We start from the raw sequence: 21947 nt of genomic DNA, 5'->3' as shown, positions 1-21947 counted from the left end.
GGGGAGGTGTAAAAGTCTAAGTGCAGTGCGGGGTCACAATGATGCGATCTTTTGATTCCGATCATTTCGTACGACAATTTCGCTTTCTGCCCAACGCGTTCAACTACTCATCTCTGGTGCTCATCTTGGACTGCTTGCAGCAATAATAACTTGAGACTGGCAACGGGAATGGCTGCTTGTATGCGATTCACTGCAAGGGTGTGGAAATCATTCCTAGAGAATAAAGGTCGGCTGTCCTAGTGTGCATATGGGTCTTTACGCATATGTAAAAAGGCCACGACGCGCAATGCTTTCCGAACTTGAAGCTCATCTCAGCAAAACCCGGCGTAGTTACAGCGTCTCTTCAAGTGGAACCGTACAATGGTGTGTTGGGACAGCTTTGTTTATCTCTCTATCGACGGTGTTCAGTGCCAATTTTAGTAAATCGGGTTGGGGTATGATATGAACAACTGAGTAGCTGGCGGCAACCTCCTAAATTTGGTTTAGACAGGTCAGCTCTGTGTCCCGTCTTCATCCTGTCGCTTAATGCTTGATAGTTCATGGTGGGCTCATATTGTCTCTGACCGACACTCTCGGATCGCTTGCTGTTGCTACCAAGGGTCAATACATGGTTATTATCCCTTATCATACGAGGAAATTTGACGAATGCTCACGTAGACTGGTGTATCGACTGACATTGGGTATTATTGCGCGTTCTGAAGGGATTCTCTCTCTCATTCCACATTCAAGGACATCCTTTGTTCGCCCCGCAGGTCGCCCTGGCGACATACTTCACATGAAGTCTGAGCTCATTGGAATGGTGTGCATGATGTTTGTCGTTCTCTTGAGCTTACTGTTGAAAGGGTAAATCACTGGCCTATTCTCGGACTGAATTCACCAACTCTGACGGACTCCTACTTGCCTATGGATGTCAGTCGACTTGGAGTCCCCTCGATATTCGCTGACTATGGGATAGATCATACAAAATACGTCGGCAAATCATCTTCTCATCCAGTAAGTGATGTTGTTATAGAATAAGGTAGAATATAACATTTTCAAGAAAAACGTAGTTTTGTCAGAGGATGGAGAGACATTACTGGAGGGCGCAGATGTTGATTAGTAGAGTTCATAGATTTACTTAGTGATCCTTCGTGTCATCAACGACCGTTTGGTTTACACCACCACAATGGAGGAGTTGTCCGCCCTCCCGCCCGACACTCCCCGCAAATCGCCCATTCGAGTGCGGACAATCTCCGTCAACTCGATGCGCTCCATGCGGTCTGTCGCCCCTCCATTCACCCGTTTACCGTAAAGCAGTCCCGGTCTACCTTGTCCAACTGGCCCTGATATTCTTGGCTAGGACAGAACATGAACGACCTGAAATACTCGGAAGGCCGCCCATACTAGCGCCGACGCCACGACAACCGCCCAACAGGCATCTGCTAGAACACAGTGCCCAGCAATGGGTGCAATCCTTGGGCTCTGCAAGCTCATCACGTCCGGTTTCCCCCATCTCTCCGACACAACGATTTAATTCTCTTGCGGAAAGGGTTCACCATGTCAAGATTCCGACGCAGCTTAGCTCAAGCGTCATTGCAGAAGAACGGGAACGGGAGCCAGAACATGCGATGGGAAGGCGGTGGGTGAGGTGGATGCACAAACGCGGTGTGAAGGGCTGGGTTGTTCCTTGTTTGCTCCTTGCTTCAACGCTCCTTAAATTGTGCGTCGGACTGGGTTCATACTCTGGTGAGTTGGTTTTTTGTCGACGCGTTTTCGTTGCTTGACGCGATCACTCTAGGACTCTCAACCCCTCCGATGTTTGGCGACTACGAAGCTCAGCGGCATTGGATGGAACTCACGACACACCTGCCTTTTCAACGTTGGTACACCTACGACTTGCAATACTGGGGTCTCGACTATCCTCCGCTAACAGCCTATATATCTTGGTTTTGTGGCCTTGTGTGCGTCACCCTGTCAAGTTGACCTATGATTTCCTGAAGCTTTACAGTGCACACAGAATAAATCCAACATGGGTCGCGTTGGACCATTCGCGAGGCATTGAAACTGAAGCAAGTAAAGTGTTTATGCGTTCGACAGTCGTGTTCTTCGACGCGTTGGTCTATGTTCCGGCACTATTCTTCTTCACAAGAACCTGGCAAGCCACCCGAACGAAACGATCTCAGGTATTGTCGTCGGACTTGGCTGGTTCTTCCATCTTATATCAGCGTAATAGAATTTGGCTCTCCTCACGCTACTATTCCAACCTGCGTCGCTCATCATCGATTTTGGTCACTTTCAATATAACTCCGTGATGCTTGGTAGGCCAATGCCATTTTGGGTGAAGCTGAAAAATAATTGTTGTAGGCTTTACTTTACTGGCTCTGAACGCATTCGCTTACGAATTGGATATGCTGGGTGCTGTTTTTTTCGTGCTCAGCCTCGGCTTCAAGCAGATGGCCTTGTATTATGCACCAGCGGTCGGCGGATACTTGTTAGCAAAGTGTCTGTACCTTGGTTCTGCCAATGGGTAACAGGTTTTCTACTCCCCAAATTATTTATTGATCTTACTCGTAGCGGCAAACTTTTTCTCCAATTGGCGTTGGTCACCTCACTGTCATTTATCGTGCTCTTTCTTCCATTCCTTCCGCCTTTTGCGCCGCTTTCTACCATCCTGGATCCCATCACCCGCATCTTTCCCTTCGCTCGAGGTCTTTTCGAAGACAAAGTTGCCAATTTTTGGTGTGCATCGAATGTTGTCTTCAAATGGAAAAATTGGGCATCGCGATCGCTCCTCATCAAACTATCAACAGCTCTAACTGTGCTTGGATTCCTTCCGAATGTGGTGATAGCACTGCGGGTGGCCTGGCAAACGCGTCTAACCGGCAGCCAAAAGCCTTCCATACACACACCTATCCTCCCACTCTTTCCTTATATGTTGCTTAGCTCTTCAATGTCCTTCTTTCTCTTCTCGTTCCAGGTACACGAGAAAACCATTCTGGTTCCCCTCCTTCCCATAACGCTACTTCTGTCTAACGCGTCCCTCGACTCTACGGTCTTTGGGTGGGGAGTATTGGCTAATAATATCGCCGTATTCAGGTTCGTCCTCTGTATTCCTTGGGCCCATATCGTTAATGTTTGTAGCATGTGGCCACTGCTAAAACGTGACGGACTCGGGGTTCAATATCTTGCGTTGCTGGCCTTGTGGAATCGTTTACTTGGTTATAATCCGCTTCGGCTATCGCCACGTTCTTTCATCCAAGTCCTCTCGCTCTCTGTTTACACTGCTGCAATTTCCTTGCACATTTTGGAGCTCTTGATCCCTCCACCAGCGCGTTATCCGGATCTCTTTCCTGTACTGAATGTACTGATTAGCACACCTGTCTTCGGCCTGGTATGGCTATGGAGCATCAAGTGTGGTGTAGAGGCTAGTTGGGCCTTGGACACGCTCGGTAGTCGACCGAGTCGGACCTCTGTGGTGGTCACTGAAGATGCATCTGTTCCAAGAAGGCCTTCGAGTATCGGCGCTGCACAGGGAAGAAAGAGGGCACCTTTTACATTGGACGAAAAGTAGAATTCAGTTATTAACATAATTTATTACCCTCTAAGTACGGTACTGAGATCCCAACTTGAATGCAGCAATGCTCAGCTTAAGCTTTGACGTCACATGCTAGAAATGATGTTCAGGAAGCGATCACGTGCATATTAGTTGACTTTCCCCACTCATGTCTTCAACAACCACTTCAAAGCGCTCCTCGGGCTTCACCCCTGCGCGAGCGACACGCTCTACGACTACCACCGAACGCGATCTTTCCTCACGACTTGCCAGGACACCTGCCCCGATCAACACGATCCTCCCGCCAACGACCAAGAAATACAAGGCCCCGCTCTCCACTGAAGCGCGAGCTCGCAAAGGGTCTACTCTTCCCTCTGTACCCGGTAGCCCAAGCAAATCTCGACCCGCTTCAAGGGCGGGCTCGAGGCTGGGTGGCGAAAGCGATGGGTTGGCACCACTGTTCCCTCCACCGAAGGACGTCGAAGATTCGTTGGTTGACTTCGAGACTGTCGGCGTGGACCTGACCGGAGATGCCGAGGCTGTTGCGCCACTCGAGCAGGTTGCAGTGGATAAGGTCATGGTGTCGGTTCGGTAAGCGGGTCGTTCAATTAACGTTAGAGAATGCTCAGTTTATTTGCAGGGTCCGTCCTAAGACGAATAGCCATTCACATTCGGCGTGGTCCGTTCCAGATGACAACACAATCCATCCATCCAGCGCTGCCTCACCCACACCGCCAACTGCTTCACAGAAATTCACCTTCGACAAAGTCCACACTGCACATTCTACCTCTGCCCTGTATGCTAGCTCTGCCAGACCACAAGTCCACGCCTTCATGGGAGGCTACAACGCTGTTGTATTCGCTTATGGACAAACTGCCTCTGGAAAAACATATACCCTTTCTGGAACCCCAGAAGAACCCGGAATCATACCTCGTGCATTACGCGACATTTTTGCCTTCATCCGCGCGACACCTGAACGAGAGTACTTGCTCCGCTGCAGCTACCTCGAAATCTACAATGAGACTATTTATGACCTACTCGCGCCGGCCGCGGGCGCTGGACAAGCAAAAGGCGTGGAGATTCAAGGTGGTGGAGGCGGAGAGGTGGTTTTGAGTGGGCTGAGGGAGGAGGTTGTCACCAGTCTCGCCAATGTACGAGAGGTATTGAGGCGCGGCGAGGGCAACCGTCGGACTGCTAGCACCGATTGGAACGAACGAAGTAGTCGGAGCCATTCCGTCTTTCGGATTGTCTGCGAAAGTAGAGAACGAGGCGAACGTGGCGAAGACCGCTCTTCGACACCGACTACTAATGGAAGACATACGCCTGGGCTTAGTGGGCGTCAAACTCCGGGTCCTCGTCTTCAAGCGAAGGGCGGTAGAAGTGTACAAAGCTCAGTACTAGTAAGTTGCCCATCTTTTTTTCGTTGGGTGGTCACAGTCCTTGAACCCTGTTTAGAGCTTGATTGATCTTGCTGGGTCTGAAAGAGCGACTTCGGACAAGGAGCGGACCAGGGAGGGTAGGTATATCAACACCAGTCTACTTACACTTGGAACCGTTATTTCGACGCTGGCTGAGAATGCTGCGAAGGGAAAGAGGTGCGTTACGATGGACATATCAAACCGCCGGTTGACAAAAACATAGCGATCATGTCCCCTACCGCAACTCGAAACTCACGCGAATGCTTCAACCTTCACTATCAGGCAATGCTAGGATAAGCGTAGTTTGCACCGTCAATCCCGATTTGAGTGCTGTTACTGAGAGTATGAGTACTCTTCAATTTGCTCGTCGCATCAAGGGTGTCCATGTTCGTCTTCTCTTCGCCCTTGTTTTTCCTTGAGGTTTTGCTGATGTTTTCCAAAGCTGAATGCCCAGAAGAAGGAGATTGTGGATACGGACGCGCTGATCGAGAGGTACAGGAAGGAGATAGAAGACCTCAAACGGCGTCTCGCTGAACGCGAGGAGGAGGCTTCCAGGGAAGCACCAACTCTACGAACTCGACGCTTGTCTGCTCGCGAGGTTGGTTATATTCTGTCAGATGGGATTGCAAGATCTCAATATCATACAGCAAATCGACGAGTCAAAGGCAATGACAGACCTAAACGCCCGCATTAAACAACTCACCAAACTTATACTCACCAGTCAAACTGTTGGAAACGGAGACGACTCGAGGCCAGCTAGTCCGGTCAAGATTGACTTCGATGCTTCCCCGTATCAGGTATATATTCATATGGACGAAAGTTGACAGTAACTGACGCAGCCGTATTAGTTGCAAGAAGAGCTCCTCGCCGCGAAACTGCAGCTTGAATCACAGTCTCATCAAATCCTTTCCCTGGAAGCAACTTTGCTAGCCCGTCCAGACGAAACAGCTACGACTGTGTCGGAAGAAGATTCGGAGAAGGACAAATTGATTGCTGAACAAGCCCGTACGATTCGCGAGTTGGAGAATACTGTACGCGAGAATGCCAATGCGGGTCCAACCAAAGAACAAATGGAGGCGGAATGGGAGGAAAAGCTGGAAGTCCAAATAAAGCTTGTGAAGGAGAAGGAAGCCTGGGCCGCAGAGTTAGTGCGCCAGCTCGAGAAAGAACGCAGGGTAAGTTTTATCATCGGGATCTTTTTTTTGCTGACTGAAAATAGATCCGAATCCAACTGGAAGAAGAGAGGAAGGCATTGGCAGCATTCGTCAGCAAGTTCGATTCGCTCGGTATGGGTCTCCTTTCTGCAGCATCTTCTCCAGTCAAGCCAAGCCCTGGCGGAGCGGCTGCGACGTTTTCCAGTCGTAAAGAGAGTCGGCAGCAACCACAGATCACGCCAGACACTTCACCAATTCGGATGTCGCTCGACTTGGCCATGACGAGCAAGATGCATCCGAGCTTACTGGAGCAAATGCCTGAGGAGGATTGGAACGATGTTAGCTTTGAAGCTGAATCGTGGAGTCGGGGCAACACCCTCAGCCGTGTGTTGGGTGTGAGCTCCAAAGAGAATAGGCCGCTTATGTAGCTCTATGCCGAGTGATGAGATGATCTGTGCCGTGTATTATGTAACGATCTGGATGCTTGTCGCGTGCTGCGTAAGGCGCGTTACACATTTCTTTCTTGCTCCAACTACCACCATGCTTTCCACCATCTCGCGCCATCCCCATAGAACTCCCGTCACCCTAATTCTCCGTTCTTTAACGACTGAACATCATATCCCAACACCCGACGTCCCTCCCCCACTGCCGAACAAAGCGAGCCCTCCAAGACATAGGAGTCGGCTCTACCCTGCTCCTCGACCGGCTGGACATTCATTGCAACACCCATCACTGCCAAATTTGCCAGCTAGTTTTGGGAGGAACCAACTGTTGCCGGTGTCGAATTCAACAAGAGCATTGTTGGAGTCGATTGTCGACGAGTTTGACGCGCCGATCCGCTATGCATTCGCGTACGGCTCTGGCGTGTTTGAGCAAGACGGCTACCCGAAAGGCTCTGACGCGCCAATGCTTGACTTTATGTTTGCGGTGACGCACCCAGCGCATTTCCACTCCATCAATATGCAACAACATCCCAACCACTATACGCTTTCCGCCAGAGTTTTTGGCTCGTCATATGTATCCAAAGTACAGGAGGTCGGGCCTGGGGTGTGGTTCAACGCCTATATACCCATCGCTGGTGTGGTGAGTTACGCCCACTTTGCAAAATTGACAAGAAGCTGATGATTGGATTAGACAATCAAGTACGGAGTGACGACAGTGGACAATCTCTGCTCCGATCTGCTCAATTGGAAGAGCTTGTATCTGGCTGGGCGGATGCACAAGCCGCTCAGAATTATCAAGGATGACGCTCGAGTTCGGCTTACTCAACAAGTCAACCTCACTTCGGCTGTCCGTGCGGCATTATTGACACTTCCTGCCGAGTTCTCCGAGACACAGTTGTTTGAGCGTATCGCTGGCATAAGTTATCTCGGGGACCCACGAATGCTCCTTCCAGCCGAGAATCGTAACAAAATTGCGAATATCGTGCGGAAACAAGGACCACAATTCAAGGAACTATATCATCGACTTGTGGTCGGGCTTCCTGGGGTTCATTGGCCAATGCAATTGGAGACCATCCAGCAAGACACAACACCCCATGCTCGAGCTGCCCACCTCCGCAAGCTACCATCGAACTTGCTCGCGGGCGTCAGAAGTAGCTTTGACCGTTCTGGCAATGTCCCAGTTTACGAGGCGGACGAGAGTGCTTACTGGATACGGCTCGCTGGCGACGACAAGTTACCTGCCATCCTTGGACAAGAGCTCAAGGGTATCGTCAGGTCACCTTCGACTGTACAAACGTTGAAGGGTATCGTGAGTGCGGGTGTTGGGAAGAGTGCGCGGTATGGGCTGGCCAAGATGAGCAAGTGGTGGCAAGGAAGTAAGGAGAAGAAGGAATAAACGGATACTTGTACACCTTATAATCTCAAGAGAACTGTACTAGAGGAGCAAAGAGCCGTCAAGGCCCTCGTGTCTGTCATGGAAACGAGCCGTCACGTTTAGATCTGCCCTTTGATCCTCAACAATCTTGTCAACTTTTGCTCGTGTACCTTCCCCTCCGACTCTGTTTATTCTCTCTGCTCGTCGACCGACTCGAAACTCTTTACTCTCTCTTTGCTGTGTTTATAACTATTATGTCGAGCTCTCCGCCCCTTTCGCCAGAGACGTATGGGGATGAGCAGCCACCAACGACAAACGCCAACGCTACCACGATGACGGTGGCCATGATCAAGACCCATGCGCTGGAACACCGGTTTAGTATCGAAAAGAGGATACAGGAAGCCAGCTTTGAGGTTCGTGGCCGTTTCTCTGGATGTCTCGAAACCTGAAACCAACCAACCAACCACCCTTGTAGATTGTCAAAGAGCGACAGATGGAGTTTGACGTCGATACAGACCCGGATACGATGTACGAGCTGTTTGGGGAGGACGCAGATGCAATGGGAGAGTGAGTGGCTGTCTGTCTGTTGAATTGTCAGCTAACCGAGCGCTGTTCAGAGGACCAACATGGGTCTACGTCCTTGAAAGGCGTCGGGCGGTTGAAGTTTGGAACACTCTTATGGGCGACCGAGACCCAGCTGTGGCGAAAAAAGAGTCCCCCAATTCGCTGCGGGCCTTGTATGGTGTTGATTCGGTCCATAACGCGGTTATGGGCTCGGTCGATCTGGAGACTGCTGAGATGCAAATTGCGTCGCTGTTCGCCTCCTCGCCTGTCTTTCCGCTGTCCGATTTGCCGGACACAGGATATGGCTCTATGCGCTCGGTGTCGTCGTCGGTGTTGGAGGGGCTTCGTCAGCAGACAGACGAGGGTTATGCTGCCTCGAATGCGAGTACGACAACCCGAGGAAATGGGAAGCTCTTGTTCAAGGCCAGAGCGCTCCCGTCAACCCATGACAAGCCAGACATTGTTCCTCGTATGAGTAGAGCGGCAGCTCTACGTGCTGGCCTCATTGTCGCTGAAGTCGACAAGGTTACGCCGACCGTGGCCCGTGCGCCCCTCACCAAAGATCAGCTGGCAAAGACATTTGCGAATGTCCCTGGCCATAAGCGAGCAGAGAGCATCGCTGTCGCCAGTACTGCTGCCCCAACCATAGCTCCACGGATGACGAGGGCCGCAGCCCTTAGGCTGGGCCTCCCACCACCAGCCCCAGTCAAGAAAGCTACCAATGGGAATGGTGCTGGAGCCGCAACATTTGATGGAGTTCCCGGCCACAAGCGTCGAGAAACTATCACTGTTGCGTCCATTCAGGCTCCAACAGTTGCGCCGCGTTTAAACAAGAGTGCGGCATTGCGAGCGACAAAAGACGCTGCTCCGCCATCGTCGTTCCAGTGTAAGTCTAGTCCGTACTTCTCGTCACAGCAGTTAGACTAATTAAACATGCTCGCAGTCAGAGGAGCGACGACACCCAAGCTTCCGGGTCTTTCGCGAAGCAACTCTGTCAACTCTTTCTCGTCGACCCCAAAACCACCTTCCCGTCCAGCCTCGGCAGCTGGTACTAGCAGCAATTCGGTTACCAAACCTGTTGCTCGACCACGACCATCGAGCGTCTCTGTACGACCCAGCGCGCCTCGTCCCTCCATTGCTCCCGCCAAACCAGCGCCCAGCAACACGCTTAGTAATGGAGAAGCTCCAGTTCGGCCGAAACCACGTCCGAGCAGTGTTTCTGCTCCGACAATCGCCCCGAGGACTAACCGCAGTGCTGCTTTACGTGCCGCCAAACAAGAGGCAGAGGCAGCCGCTGCGGCCAGGAAGAATCCTCGCTCAGTCGCACGGCCCGTGGCGACATTTTGAGAAGAATTTTGTTTTCTTATGTTTTGACGAAGGGATGCTATCACTGGTTGGATTGCTTGCTTGAATTTATGGCTCTTTATCTTTCTCAGTACATATATGTCTCTCTACTACGACTCTCCTTCAACCTGTATACTTAGATACCGTCAAACAAGTTAGTGACGACCACACAATTGTACCCAATCTAACAGGGACGTCTGCCAAACAGGAACACATTTGTTTTTTGTCGTAAATGAGTGTTTACATTTTGTACAAACGACTGTGTACGTTTGAATGTCCTTGTTTATTGGCCAGGTCGAGGGCTAACTGCGGGACGCGGTCCCGTTGTCTTGATTGGGGCAAATGCCTTGTTGGGGACGAATTTACCCGAGCCATATGAGTCGAGCGCAGGTGGGGCCTTGAGCGGATGGCACTCGGTGTTGAACACAACTATGGTTCAAGTTCATTAGCAGATGTAACAGAGGCTAAGATGAAACCCTTACAGTCATCCAAAGAGATATGGGATGGGTCATCGAATGTCAGGTAGAGGTACTTGAGTACCTCTGCGAACCAGAACGACTCGGTTATGTCAATAAAGCCGCCATTGGCCGAATTGACGTTGTTAAGCGAGGCAAAGCCAGCGATATTGGAGCCCGTGAGGAACTTGTTGAACGACGCGATCGCAGCTTTCGCGCGGTCGAGGTACTTGGTGTCGCCCGTTACACGCCAGGCATGGAAGTTGGATTCCAGGACTAGTCAAGTGTCAATGGTATTCAGTTTCTGAGTTACAATCGTACCTTCTGGTCGTTGGATGTAGTCGGCTCCAGTGATGTAGTACCCGTGTTGGTTGAAGAAAGCCTGCTGGGAGGGTGTAATCGCGCTGCCGCCAGTGAAGTTGCCATCCGTTCCGATGAAAGCAAAGGTTTCTGGGCCGATTCCAGTCGCTGTACTGGCATAAGTGTTCTGCGAGTACAATGAGCAATATGTTTAGTTGATAAGAATGCGAATATGATACCCAGCATCCATCATTTAGTTCAAGAGCAATATCGATGATGGTTTGGTTGTTGAGAAGTTTACCACCTAGGCGGATAGTAAGTAGACAGTTATACAAAATTATAATTCAAAACTGACCAAGAAGCCAGTTGCCCGCGTAGAAGCAAGCCAAATGTCTGTGGTGTAGGTGTCAGTCGATCATACGAAGCTGCAAACTCGAAAGATACGAACGATCCAACGTGGCGGATGCGTCCATTGTCATCACGGTCAGCGAGGAACGACCAGTTCCCTACAGTAGATTTCTGTGTGAATTTTCTCAGCTTGGGATGCGTTGGTGAGAGGGAAATGGTCACCTTGAGCAAGTTCTTGATCGAGGAATCGACAGCGGTCTGTCAGGTCTTCTCAATCATGTGTTCGGTAATTTTTTCACTGCCTACCGCCCAGGTATCCGCGAAAACGTGATCGTCTGTGTTGGTAAGACGAGCGAACTTGATTAGGTATTCGAAGTACGAGTCGCTTCCTCCGCCCCAGGTCTGTGAGTGAATCAGCGTTGGGCTTGTCCGTCATGTTATGGTACACACAATGTATGAATCGCCGAAATGACCGTTCTCAGGGTGGATCACTTGGGGCGCTAGGCCGGGCAGAGGAGTTCCTTGTTGCGTAATTATGCGGGCAGACCCGACGCCGAGCTTCGAATAGGTGTCGTTACCACTGAGTTCCGACAGTCTGTGCCATTCCAAGCTCAATGTGCCTAAGAACTTCGTTGGCCGTTGGCAAAAATAAGCAGAATATGACTGTACCGGCTTCAGCAATATTTGTCTTTGAACCCGCCGGCGGTCAATCAGAAACCTCAATTTCAAGTCAGAAAAACGTACAGTGTCAACGTTGGGCACGCCGGTAGCGATGGTCATGTGGCCATACGGGATGGGGTTGCTCTGTTAAGTAGATAAGGTGGAACTGCGAGGCCTGAACCAGGGTTTATCACTTACGCCAACCCAGGCATTGGAAAGCTGGTCCGCGACCTCCTTCGCTTTCTGCAGCAGAATAGGGTGCTGTCCGTCGCTGAGTTCATAGGCGGAAATAAGACCCCCCAGCCAGCGAATGGTAGTCTCGAAAACGCTGCATAATTACTTGAGCATATCCAATCAAGTCAATTGACGGCAGCATTTACCTGACAGTTCCAGCAGCGGGTGATTTGGAGAAGTCCACTGTGGACGTGAAATTTAGAGCGTCATTGAACCGATCCTGCCAGCAAAGCGGGGTGTGAAAATAGGGCAAAGGATGGCGAGCGGACAAATTACGGTCAAACCCATGACGAGCTGGAAGGAGTGGGCGTGTGAGCAAAAATACACAAGGCGGACTTGCGACCGAAACAAACCATAGTTGGGAGAGCATCTACAATGGTTGCACCCCAGCCACCGAGGTCGTCGTTGCCCTGCTTGGCGATAGGGTCAAGCTCGTCGTGCCCGAACGCGAATTGTCTAGAAGATTGGACAGTAAACACCATAGTTCGAATTGCTAACACTAAATGCACAAACCGATAAGCATCCCAGGATTTGGTGAAGATAAGCTCTGCGGCATCCCGTTGGTCGCCATAAGCTGGAGGTACCACCAAGCCTGGAAGCTGGACGGTTACGCCAGCCAAAGCAGCTGAAGAAAGCCCCAGGACAGTAGCCAGCGCACGACGACTCATGGCAGTTTGTAGGACGGACGTTGACCATCGTTGGAGTCTTTATAAGATCCGCCAGGACAGGTAGAACTTCTCGTTCGTAAAGCTTTGATCCATGCTGGTCAGAAGCAAGTTGAATGTACGCATCATGAGAAATTTGGTGATCTCCTCATTCCACCTCCTCAGGAAATTTCTATCCCGGTCCCAAAGAATCACCAGAGCATGAGGACAATAAACTCGAACTCTAACACGTGAGGCAACTGCACACATGGCGCTGCTCTGGTGAGATTAAAATAATACAACGTACATCCAAAAATATAAATGTCTATATATCTCCAAACAACCTTTTTCTGTGGGGAATGCTTTGAGAAAGTTGCCCCAGGACAGGACGAAAATACGCACAATCTGACGGGGGCATCGCTGAAAACGCTGGAGCCGCCGAGCATCTCCCGAGTCCACACGTCTCGTAGGAACCAGCCGACATGGCCGACGGCACAACCCATCAAGTCTCCGGCAGCGGCTTTCCAAGTGCCGTTGAGGATCCAAGAGAATGCAACGAGCGCTACTGGGAGGTACGGCGCAGTGATCGTTATAAGGCCGAAGAGAGAAATGGGCGTTGATGGGTGTCGGCGTGACCAAAGATATATTGGAACGAATGCGAGCGACGAAGACAGGAATGGGAGGTTAAAGAGCGGTGAAAGTGCCTAGAATAATGAAAGGTGAACACGTGGAGAACATTCGTCCACCTTGACGCACCAGGAGCATGACGGAAGACAGAAGTAGAAGCCAGAAGTAATCTGCTTTGCGGTTTGGGAAAGACGACTCTTCGAGCATGCGGCTGTATCGCATAAAGAAGAAGAGATGGAACACAAAGTCTAGCGAGATTGGCCCAAAGTAGAAGAATGTCGTCCCCGCCCGCCAGACCTGCCCATTAAGGAAGCTCTTGGCGCTGAAGTATAGCTGCAGCGGTGTCACCACCTGCGTTTGCTGCACACGGTAAGCCAGAATCATCGAAAGAGTTGGAGAGATGCTGACCACTGCCAGGCTAGTCAATATTGACAACAAGAGCCATGATCGCGTGATAGGTGGGATTTGCTGCACCCAAGCTTCGACACCGACAGGCATGGTTGTCGTTACTACTCACGGTGAACGCAAGACGGATAGTGAGGGAGGATGAGAGCGCCGAGGTCACGCGATGATGACGGTTCTGGGTGACGTGTTCACCTTAGTCAGCGATAAGATTCATCAACATATCAATCTCTACCAACGGCCCATCATCGTCACCCTCCTTCCCTAAGACGCATAATATACTCTTTGCCTCATCCAGGTAAGCCTTACTCTCAGCCTTTCTAGCCTTTTCTGTTGGAGTATCCATCGGATGCGTGACAACACTATTCCAGCTAGTTTTCGCCATCTCTAGCAGATGTAATCCTGTCCCAAGTATGAGCATAGATATGTACTTTGGTAGGATAGCACGAACCAATCTGGGGATAGTTTGGTGGGTAAATGAGACGATAAAGCGCCAGCAAAGCATTGCCGGAGTTGATCGCAGAGGTGTAATCTCCATCATGCGAGGAATTGCGAAACATTGTCGAAAGATGGGTAATGAAGACTTCATGAAAGACAGGTAGTAGGTCTTTTTCGATGGTAGGGGCATTAGTATAGAGGGAAAGGCCATCCACCGAAGTTCTTCTGTGGAACTCTTGCAACTTCTTGGACAGCGCCTCTCGTTCATTCTCGGAGGTGGGAGGTTCCGGGATTTTTCCTACTTCTGCAAAGAAATTACACGAGACGCAGTCGCATTGAAATCCATAGCTGAGGTTAAAAATTTGTTGGCGCGATTGTAGTAACGCGGGGTCCAGGTAAGTTAAGCAAACCTGAAAGAGTCTTCTCCTTCAGCATCATCGGGAGATACCGGCAAGTTTTGCGCACCTCTTCTGCCCGTATTATGTCTCTGAGAGCGACGACCTGCATGAGGGGCCGTTCTCCCTTGCATAAGATATACTTGGCCGCTGCATTAGGCAGACAAGAATGATTGAAGTATGAGCTGGCTAATGGGAAGACTCCATGTCCAAACGTAACCAAGTGGGAATGCAACACAAAATTGTTGTTGCCAAATCGCGCGTGAATGTTCCTTATGTCTGGGGCAGATAAGTGCGCTGAAGGGTGGATGGTAGGGAGCAAAGAAGGTTCTGTCGGCCCAGGAAGCAGCGACAACACGCTCTCCAACGCGTTTGTAGAGTCCCAATCCGCGTCTAATTGAGCGATAGTATGCGAAAGTAGCATTGCGTCCAGTTTCTCATGTTCTTGCAGCATCTGGAATGCGATCGAGGACGTATATTTTCTGATCCGCCTACCAATCAACCTCAAACGATCGACTAGTGTGAGAGCCCTCACTTGCAGATGCGTTTATGAGCGGGCCATTGCAGGACTTGACATGTCGCATCACAGTAGTAGTATTCTGCACAGTTGCTGCATTTGAGAAGTTTGGTCGCTAAGATGTGGCAATAGTCACATCGTCGGCCTTTTTCGTGAGGGAGGAGGGTTGTGGACAGAGAGTAGCACGATAGTATGTTGGATCCCGCAGGGATGTTGGATTTTGCAATGGCACGGGAGCGACAAGGCTCAGCGCAAGTTTCGATTTGGACGCAAGATTCAGCCATTTAGTGTGACGGTAACAAACCGGTTGATTGGGTGTCGACTTCGACTTTACTCGACAGGTTCATTCGCTTCGACGAGATCACAGACAGCGACTGGCACTCATGGAAGCTACAGTAACTCTATGCTTATTAAACCACCATGACGAAGGCAGGAAGACATGGATTTGGACTACGCATAATACATCAAATCGTTCTTCTTCTTGCTTTGAACTAAACATCAGAGTTTGGTCAGCAACACATCTCCCAAATAAGATTAGTCCTGACCTTCAGCGACACCACTCAAAAAGTGTTCATGACCAAGTTTCGTAGCGCCCTCTCGCAATGCAATCATGCCAGCTTCTACACAGACAGCCTTGAGTTGGGCACCATTGAACTCGTCCGTACTCCTCGCCAATTCTTCGTAGTTCACGTCAGGGGATACTGACATTTTCCGGGAATGAATCTCAAGTATACGAGCCCGAGCAGTTTCGTTGGGCAATGGGAATTCAATTTTCCGGTCGAGTCGTCCAGATCGAAGGAGGGCGGGGTCAAGAATGTCGATTCGATTTGTGGCAGCGATAACTTTGATTCGCTCATCACTACTGAACCCGTCCAGCTGGTTGAGGAGTTCCAACATTGTTCGTTGTACCTCTCTGTCGCCACTCTTTTCGGAATCAAATCGCTTTGTGCCAATCGCATCCAACTCGTCGATGAAGATAATGGCAGGCGCTTTCTCTTTAGCAAGAGCGAACGCGTCTCGGACGAGTTTAGCGCCGTCACCGATGAACATTTGGACCAGGGAAGGACCAGCAAGCTTCAGGTAGCACGCTTTGGTCTGCGCTGCACAGGCACGCGCTAAGAGTGTCTTGCCCGTGCCTGAGGGAAATAATTAGATGGGCGCAAAGGAGGACAGACGTAGCGTACCTGGGGGTCCATACATCAAGCAGCCCTTGGGTGGACGGATGCCCAGCGTCTTGAATTTCTCCGCTTGCTCCATAGGAAGAACAATAGCTTCAACAAGCTCCTCAATTTGCTTCTCCAGTCCTCCAATGTCTGTATACGTCTCCGTTGGGCGCTCGTCAACTTCCATCGCTTTGACACGGGAGTCAAATTCAGCGGGCAAAGTGTCAAGAACCAGGTATGAGTCTTTGTTCACGCCAACAAGGTCTGAAGGCTTTAAGTTCTCGGATGGAACGAGACCGATTAAAGGAAGAAAGACGGTTTGCCGTGTCGAGGTCTTGATGACTGCACATTTTCCCTTGCGCATGGAGTCAAGGTCTTGGTTTGCCCCATCCTCTTCGGCTTCTGGGTCAACATCGAGAATCTACTCGGCGTTAAAACATGCAACTTTGAGTTTCGCTGTAGACCGCACCTCCACGATATTTGCAACAAGATAAGGAAGCACTTTGTTTTGTTTGACCTTCTCCCCGTTGTCTCTAATCTTCTCCTTCATGACGCCTTGCTCGTGCTGCAGCCGAGCAGTTTCTGAACGCATCACCTAGGTAGAGGTATACCTCAGTAATAGTCGCACCCAATTTCAAGAGGCGCACCTTCATATCATTCTCAATTAAGCGTATCCTCGTCAGAACTTCGTCTGTGCTTAGAGCCATGACGTCCTCTGGAATGTCATCCCAGGTCTCTTCTGCGGGCTGGTCTGGAGTCGTGTCCATAGGAGTCTCTTCCGGCTGGGCTGCGGGAGTAGGCGCAGACTCCGCTTGTTTCTCAGGATTGGTGGGTGGGTCATTGGGAGGCGGGATGGCGGACATGGTTGAGGGTAAAGTAGTACGCGCGTACGCGTCTGATTACGAAAGCATCACGGTCACACAGTCACATTTCACTTTCGTCTTTCTTCGCGCGAGGTCGCAAGTAACAACGCGATGTATTACGTGGACAACAGCGACTCTTATAGGAAATGCGAGTGTACACGTTACACTCTGCGCCGTGATTTGATTAGGTATGTAGCTCGATTAATAAACAGGCGTCCTTGGCCATACCAATGTGAATTAGTTTAATTTAGGTCTTTCAAATGAGGCGCCAGGCTCGAGACTGGAGTGGTCATTGAACAAAAGTGTCGCATCGTGATGTTATCTTATCAGGTCATTTACAGTAATCGTAGTAGTGCGATATATTATGTACATAGCGGCACGGGAAACAAGAACAACTCTCACAAAACTCACGCACGCGCACTTCTCCAGGCACTCTGCATCGCAATCCGTCGGGCCTGCCGACTCTATCAGCACGCAAAAAAAAAAGTGTTCAAGAAACAACATACCTGATCCAATGTAATCGAATCTTCTCTCAACTCGACTTTTTGCCTCCCGTTATCATCATCGTCGTCATCGTCGTCAAACCCTCCCCGACCAGCATTCCGGATGCCTCCAAACGCGGCCTTACCACCCGCGAGCGAGAACGGGGTCGACGCAACAGCAGTGCCAAACACACTTGCATTGGCAGGCGCCCCAAATGCAGCAAAGTCAGTCACCACTTTTCGCGGCGGAGACCCGGTGCTGGAAAGCTTAGGAGATGCAGTCGGCGTTTTGGTGGGCGAGCGGGGTGGTGTGGCTGGTGCAAACGGATATGACGAATAGCTGGATCCAGAATGCGAGCTGCGCGCTGTCTGCGATCGCGACTCGAGGTACTTGTCTGTGAACCGCGTGCCACTAACCTAGACATGACATCAACCTAGCAAAACGGAAAACACAACCAAGTTGATCAAGCTCATACCCGTTTGAGATGTGGTCTGGCGTCCTGCAGTGACGCAGCTTGAGTATAGACCTCCACATTATGGCGCGACTCTTCCGAATCTTTGTAGATGCTTTCTATAACAACCTTCTTCGTGCTTTCGTTGCGGAGTAACAGCTTTTCGTGCAGTTCGCGAGCCACCTCGTCCACACTTTCATTGTTGCCAAGAATCCGTGCTGCAACCGCGTGCCCGACTTCGCGTACTAGACGCTCCATATCCAGATTTTCGAGCACACTGCCAACAATTGCATGGGCAAGAAGGTCAGCGGTGGTGAGCGGCAGCATCAGCCCCGATGTGATATTAGTTATTGCTCGATAGAAGTCGGTCGCGTACTGGAAAAAAATAAGAAAAGTGGGGTGGTGAACAGGAGGGCACTGACCGAATACCCGCTGAGGGCGGGTTCACATGCCACAAAAAACTGCATTTTAGGTTAACGAACAGGATTAAAAGCAGTGGTTTCTGGCCCACCAAAGTGATGCCACGACTAGCCATAACCCGCGCCAGTTGCAGGGGATCATTGTTATCGGGTGAACCATCGTCGAAACCTGCTCAACTGATCAGATTTGGACTCGTGCTCGATGAAGGGGAAACGCACCATCACCATACTCTCCAATCCCGTGTGGCGGCGCATCAGCGATGAGGACAACCATTTTGCTTGCTTCAGGCCTCCAGTCCATATTGAGGGCCTCAAACATGGCGGCTGTGACCGCTTCTGGCCCATCTCCACCTCCCGATGCATATAGCGTCGAGAGATCTTTCTGGACCTTGGCAATGTCAGAAGAGAAGCCAAAGTTTTTGGTCACATAAGTATGATCCTGAGGCGGATGGTCGCGGAAAGCGACGAGGCCCACTCTCAGATCTTCCCGGCTCTGAAGTTTGCCTGACTCATATATCGCACCCGAAATCTGCTCGATGTTTTTCGTTGCGGAGGAAATGTAGGACCCCTGGCTGCCTGTACAGTCCTGAATGAACACCAAATCGCTGCAGGCCATCAGGGAATTGCCATAAACTGATACATCGAATCGACTCACAGCATCTTCCTCCCATCGTCCATGCCAGCCATCTGACCGCTGTAAGACTGCTGAATCTGCTCGCCGTTGCTCTGCATCTGGGGAACGTTAGAGGAACTGTCGAAATCCATGTCTTCGTCCATGATGACTCGTTGTGGTTTATGCTATAGTCGTCGTAAACTAATGTGGGGCACCGAGATCGACTTGAGTGTGTGTTGGAGGAATTCCTTCAAGGACGGGGGCGCGTACGTTTCTCGGAACTCGAAGTGACTTGGTTGTGCTAAGGGAAAGAGGTCGCGTCCAAATGCGGCATGCAGCACGTTCTGATGTAATTGTGTGCTCAATGCCTCATGTTGTTGTGCTTCTACTGCCCGACAGCCCGCGACAACCAGCTCATTAGACTATGTAGATTAATTCCAGCCAAGCCACCACCCATCCTCGTCGTCCGGTAGAACATTATCGCAGCAGCAGTGCACCCACCCAAAGCGGCGGCGATGGCCATATAGGTTCGCAACCGAGCCGCAGCACGAATTGCCCGATCAGCGCCACCAGGGATCGCCGTATTTCTGCTGTCAAATCAGTTCGAGGAGGTCATTCAACATCGTCCAACTCACGGATTCATAGCGATTCTGCATATCTCATGAAAGACATCCGCAGTTTGACCAGTCTTGATGCTGACGGCCACAGGCATTTGCAAACCTAGTCGTCGACAGTAAACATCTGGTTGCACTTCATGTCTCTGCAGGGCCTCAGTTACCTGAAGTGAATTGCCAGTGTCGCACCTGCTGAGCTAGATCGAGGTCTGACTTGGTAGCGACAAACAGCGTCGGTATATGGTCAAGAACGTATTGTTGCTGGTGGCAGATCAGAAACTTTGGGTGTAAAATGGCTTCCAAACACACCCGAAGGTTGCTGATGTATGAGAAAGAATTGGTGTCGCTCGAATCGTGTACATAGACGATCACATCCGCTAGGTCCGTCTTCTTGGAGTTTCGTAGCGTCTCTTGCTCGTACTTGGAGCCAAATTCTTGTAACTTTGGGGCGTTCATAGCCGACAGATCATGCAAATAAAACGACCCACGATAAGATACTTTTCCGAACCTTCAATGGCGACTGAGTTGACAACGCTGAGCATCTTGCTAGTAGGCTCATAAATAGATGTAGATGGCTTCCCCGCAAACGCTTTGAGGAGTGATGTCTTGCCAGAACCGGCGGCGCCACACACATAACACAGAAACACATTGCGGGTCACCTTTCCTTTTCGTCTGTCCGTCTTTCGCGGTCGAGTGACCTGTAAAGCTCCGGTTCGTGGCTCTCCAGGATATCCAAGGTAACCGAGATAAGCGAGGGTGGTTTTGTGTTCAAGGAGTGTTGTCATACTAACCAGAAAACTTAGAAGCCGCCCAAACATAAACAGATGAAAATAACTGACCTCCACTGCGCGAGCCAGCCTTGCAATGTTACAGCACCTGAATCGTCGGATGACGTCGTATCGGGAAATTTCTGAGTTGACCACGGGTTTCCAGGAGATGTGCTAAACACTTGCTCTAGTTCGACTGTCTTCAGTGCACCATCTTGATCCTTCAAATTTTTATAGTGTCAATATATTGCAAAGCTTCTGGAACATTACCTTGTCAAACGTTTCGAAAAGATCGGTGAAGAACTGATAGCCCAATGGACTGAGTTCCACGGAGCAGTCTGGCGCGACATCGAATCTGACCACATTAGCAAAATTTTCAATAACAGACTCGAGAGCTCACTTGGGGGATAAGAAACTTTCTGTCAATCGCAAGTCTTCCGCATACCCGAACTTTCGTAAAACAGTCCATGTAGTTTCGAGACGACCTCGTTGAATAAAAGTGGTGTGCAGATACAGGAAACCAATTTCTGTGAGGCCGTTGTCTCGGACACCACCGATAGTGTTGTTTTGAACGATTTGTCGGATTCCCTCCAACTCTTGAGCTTGTAGCGGCGCGTCAAAGCATTTTCGCTGTGGGATACATAAGCAGGGTCTTCTTCGTGAGGAGGTAGTCAAGACACGCCTGAAATTCATTGAGCTCCGCTGCGTCCAAAATTCCATCCTTATTTGTGTCGCATAACTTGAATATCCTTCGAAGGGCATTCATGCAGGCAGGTTTCAGAACCTACAATATGTTAGTTGAATAAAAGGGTAAATAATGCCTGACATGGTCCCTAGAGTCATATAAAGGCGCAGTTGGATGGAGAACAGCCTTCTGGGCGAAATAGAATACTTCCGATACGTTGAGTGGTGTTTTGGCTGAACATTCTATGCAGGTTTCCACTTCCTGAGACAGGTATGAGAGGAAACGCTGTTGAGGAAGAGATTGTGTAGAAACCTTAAACTCCCCCATTATAGGCATAATCTCCTCCTCTAAGGCCTCATTGGTAGCATCATCACCTCGTAAATCTATTTTGTTTCCCACCAATATGACTGGAACCTGTTTTGTGCTTAGACGAAGCAGCAGAATGCGGAAGCGTGCTTACGTTCACGCCCAGTTGCCTGATGTGGGGTAGCCAATAGGTTGGAATTCGATCGAAAGAGTTGGGGTTATCGATAGAATAGACGACGCAGATGACATGGGCTTTACGCAGTTCACTCTCAAGATGAGCCCGGTCTTCCGGACCAGCTATTGTCATGCTGCTAAGTTATGGGGGTATCCTGACGCGTTTACGCACCACCGGAGTCGACAATGTAGGTGGTTACATTTTCTGGTGTCACTTCTGGGGGTATCGTGACTTCTGGAATCCTATGTTGCACCTAAGGAGCGTTAGCCGCCAGTCGAGTGGTGAGAGACAACAAACATGGGCAACGTAGGATTCCTTGATCAGAGACGTGACGATGGTGCTCTTCCCTACACCCTCTGACGACGGATTAGACCTTGAATGAAGCCGTGGCAGGTCGCACACCGTCACCAACGAGTAAGATGCGGACATCGCGCCGCATTCAAGAATTGAGGAAACAACGCGACTTGCACAAGCCGGAGAAGGATCAAATTAGGCCCGGGTGTCACCGTCGTCACGGCTTGATGACTACTACGCGTCGCCGCGGCCGTCGAAGTTTTT

The 21947-nt window shown here is 50.3% G+C and overlaps 8 protein-coding genes across 8 annotated transcripts; 5 read left to right on the top strand and 3 right to left on the bottom strand.

Annotated features, from left to right (window-relative positions):
• Nucleotides 1–180: 180 nt before the first annotated feature.
• Nucleotides 181–1099, top strand: MIND_00842200 (Glycosyltransferase family 57 protein; the record flags this gene model as incomplete). Its single annotated transcript, XM_037365087.1, has 10 exons — nucleotides 181–226; nucleotides 274–363; nucleotides 421–434; nucleotides 487–499; nucleotides 537–610; nucleotides 658–680; nucleotides 730–799; nucleotides 843–909; nucleotides 956–993; nucleotides 1040–1099. The coding sequence occupies 10 exons, from the start codon at nucleotides 181–183 to the stop codon at nucleotides 1097–1099; spliced, it is 495 nt and encodes a 164-aa protein (XP_037218329.1).
• A 66-nt stretch (nucleotides 1100–1165) lies between these two features.
• MIND_00842100 (Glycosyltransferase family 57 protein) lies at nucleotides 1166–3550 on the top strand (the record flags this gene model as incomplete). The annotated part of the gene is made up of 8 exons (XM_037365086.1): nucleotides 1166–1287; nucleotides 1340–1725; nucleotides 1778–1940; nucleotides 1988–2162; nucleotides 2213–2297; nucleotides 2344–2506; nucleotides 2554–3075; nucleotides 3121–3550. 8 exons carry the CDS (start codon nucleotides 1166–1168, stop codon nucleotides 3548–3550), a joined length of 2046 nt encoding a protein of 681 aa, XP_037218328.1.
• A 151-nt stretch (nucleotides 3551–3701) lies between these two features.
• On the top strand, nucleotides 3702–6532 carry MIND_00842000 (Kinesin-like protein; the record flags this gene model as incomplete). The annotated part of the gene is made up of 8 exons (XM_037365085.1): nucleotides 3702–4123; nucleotides 4173–4932; nucleotides 4988–5127; nucleotides 5174–5336; nucleotides 5393–5548; nucleotides 5598–5747; nucleotides 5799–6125; nucleotides 6170–6532. The coding sequence occupies 8 exons, from the start codon at nucleotides 3702–3704 to the stop codon at nucleotides 6530–6532; spliced, it is 2481 nt and encodes an 826-aa protein (XP_037218327.1).
• Nucleotides 6533–6584: 52 nt separating this feature from the next.
• On the top strand, nucleotides 6585–7943 carry MIND_00841900 (Kinesin-like protein; the record flags this gene model as incomplete). The annotated part of the gene is made up of 2 exons (XM_037365084.1): nucleotides 6585–7187; nucleotides 7239–7943. 2 exons carry the CDS (start codon nucleotides 6585–6587, stop codon nucleotides 7941–7943), a joined length of 1308 nt encoding a protein of 435 aa, XP_037218326.1.
• A 95-nt stretch (nucleotides 7944–8038) lies between these two features.
• On the top strand, nucleotides 8039–9833 carry MIND_00841700 (Kinesin-like protein; the record flags this gene model as incomplete). The annotated part of the gene is made up of 4 exons (XM_037365083.1): nucleotides 8039–8335; nucleotides 8398–8489; nucleotides 8540–9372; nucleotides 9430–9833. Exons 1-4 carry the CDS (start codon nucleotides 8177–8179, stop codon nucleotides 9831–9833), a joined length of 1488 nt encoding a protein of 495 aa, XP_037218325.1. The 5' UTR covers nucleotides 8039–8176.
• A 280-nt stretch (nucleotides 9834–10113) lies between these two features.
• MIND_00841600 (alpha-1,2-Mannosidase) lies at nucleotides 10114–12495 on the bottom strand (the record flags this gene model as incomplete). The annotated part of the gene is made up of 15 exons (XM_037365082.1): nucleotides 10114–10259; nucleotides 10313–10561; nucleotides 10607–10772; nucleotides 10825–10889; nucleotides 10941–10978; nucleotides 11034–11191; nucleotides 11240–11335; nucleotides 11384–11553; nucleotides 11603–11621; nucleotides 11678–11737; nucleotides 11792–11921; nucleotides 11974–12047; nucleotides 12104–12121; nucleotides 12181–12283; nucleotides 12341–12495. 15 exons carry the CDS (start codon nucleotides 12493–12495, stop codon nucleotides 10114–10116), a joined length of 1647 nt encoding a protein of 548 aa, XP_037218324.1.
• A 301-nt stretch (nucleotides 12496–12796) lies between these two features.
• MIND_00841500 (AAA domain-containing protein) lies at nucleotides 12797–16876 on the bottom strand (the record flags this gene model as incomplete). The annotated part of the gene is made up of 15 exons (XM_037365081.1): nucleotides 12797–12821; nucleotides 12874–13175; nucleotides 13228–13458; nucleotides 13507–13566; nucleotides 13616–13695; nucleotides 13783–13902; nucleotides 13952–14348; nucleotides 14404–14824; nucleotides 14869–14965; nucleotides 15155–15240; nucleotides 15305–15341; nucleotides 15396–15986; nucleotides 16035–16434; nucleotides 16483–16608; nucleotides 16661–16876. 15 exons carry the CDS (start codon nucleotides 16874–16876, stop codon nucleotides 12797–12799), a joined length of 3189 nt encoding a protein of 1062 aa, XP_037218323.1.
• A 407-nt stretch (nucleotides 16877–17283) lies between these two features.
• On the bottom strand, nucleotides 17284–21828 carry MIND_00841400 (uncharacterized protein; the record flags this gene model as incomplete). The annotated part of the gene is made up of 24 exons (XM_037365080.1): nucleotides 17284–17331; nucleotides 17383–17775; nucleotides 17835–18185; nucleotides 18233–18271; nucleotides 18322–18398; nucleotides 18449–18834; nucleotides 18885–18923; nucleotides 18971–19066; nucleotides 19113–19186; nucleotides 19240–19429; nucleotides 19478–19602; nucleotides 19646–19717; nucleotides 19766–19897; nucleotides 19945–20242; nucleotides 20296–20444; nucleotides 20494–20578; nucleotides 20624–20853; nucleotides 20906–21007; nucleotides 21050–21169; nucleotides 21221–21322; nucleotides 21369–21511; nucleotides 21561–21642; nucleotides 21687–21745; nucleotides 21792–21828. The coding sequence occupies 24 exons, from the start codon at nucleotides 21826–21828 to the stop codon at nucleotides 17284–17286; spliced, it is 3429 nt and encodes a 1142-aa protein (XP_037218322.1).
• Nucleotides 21829–21947: the final 119 nt, after the last annotated feature.

This window comes from Mycena indigotica (assembly GCF_014461135.1).
Source record: "Mycena indigotica strain 171206Taipei chromosome Unknown Mind.scaff0007, whole genome shotgun sequence".
NCBI classification, from domain to species: Eukaryota; Fungi; Basidiomycota; class Agaricomycetes; order Agaricales; family Mycenaceae; genus Mycena; species Mycena indigotica.
Note: the sequence above shows the minus strand (reverse complement) of the source record. Positions and strands in the feature narration are given on the sequence as shown.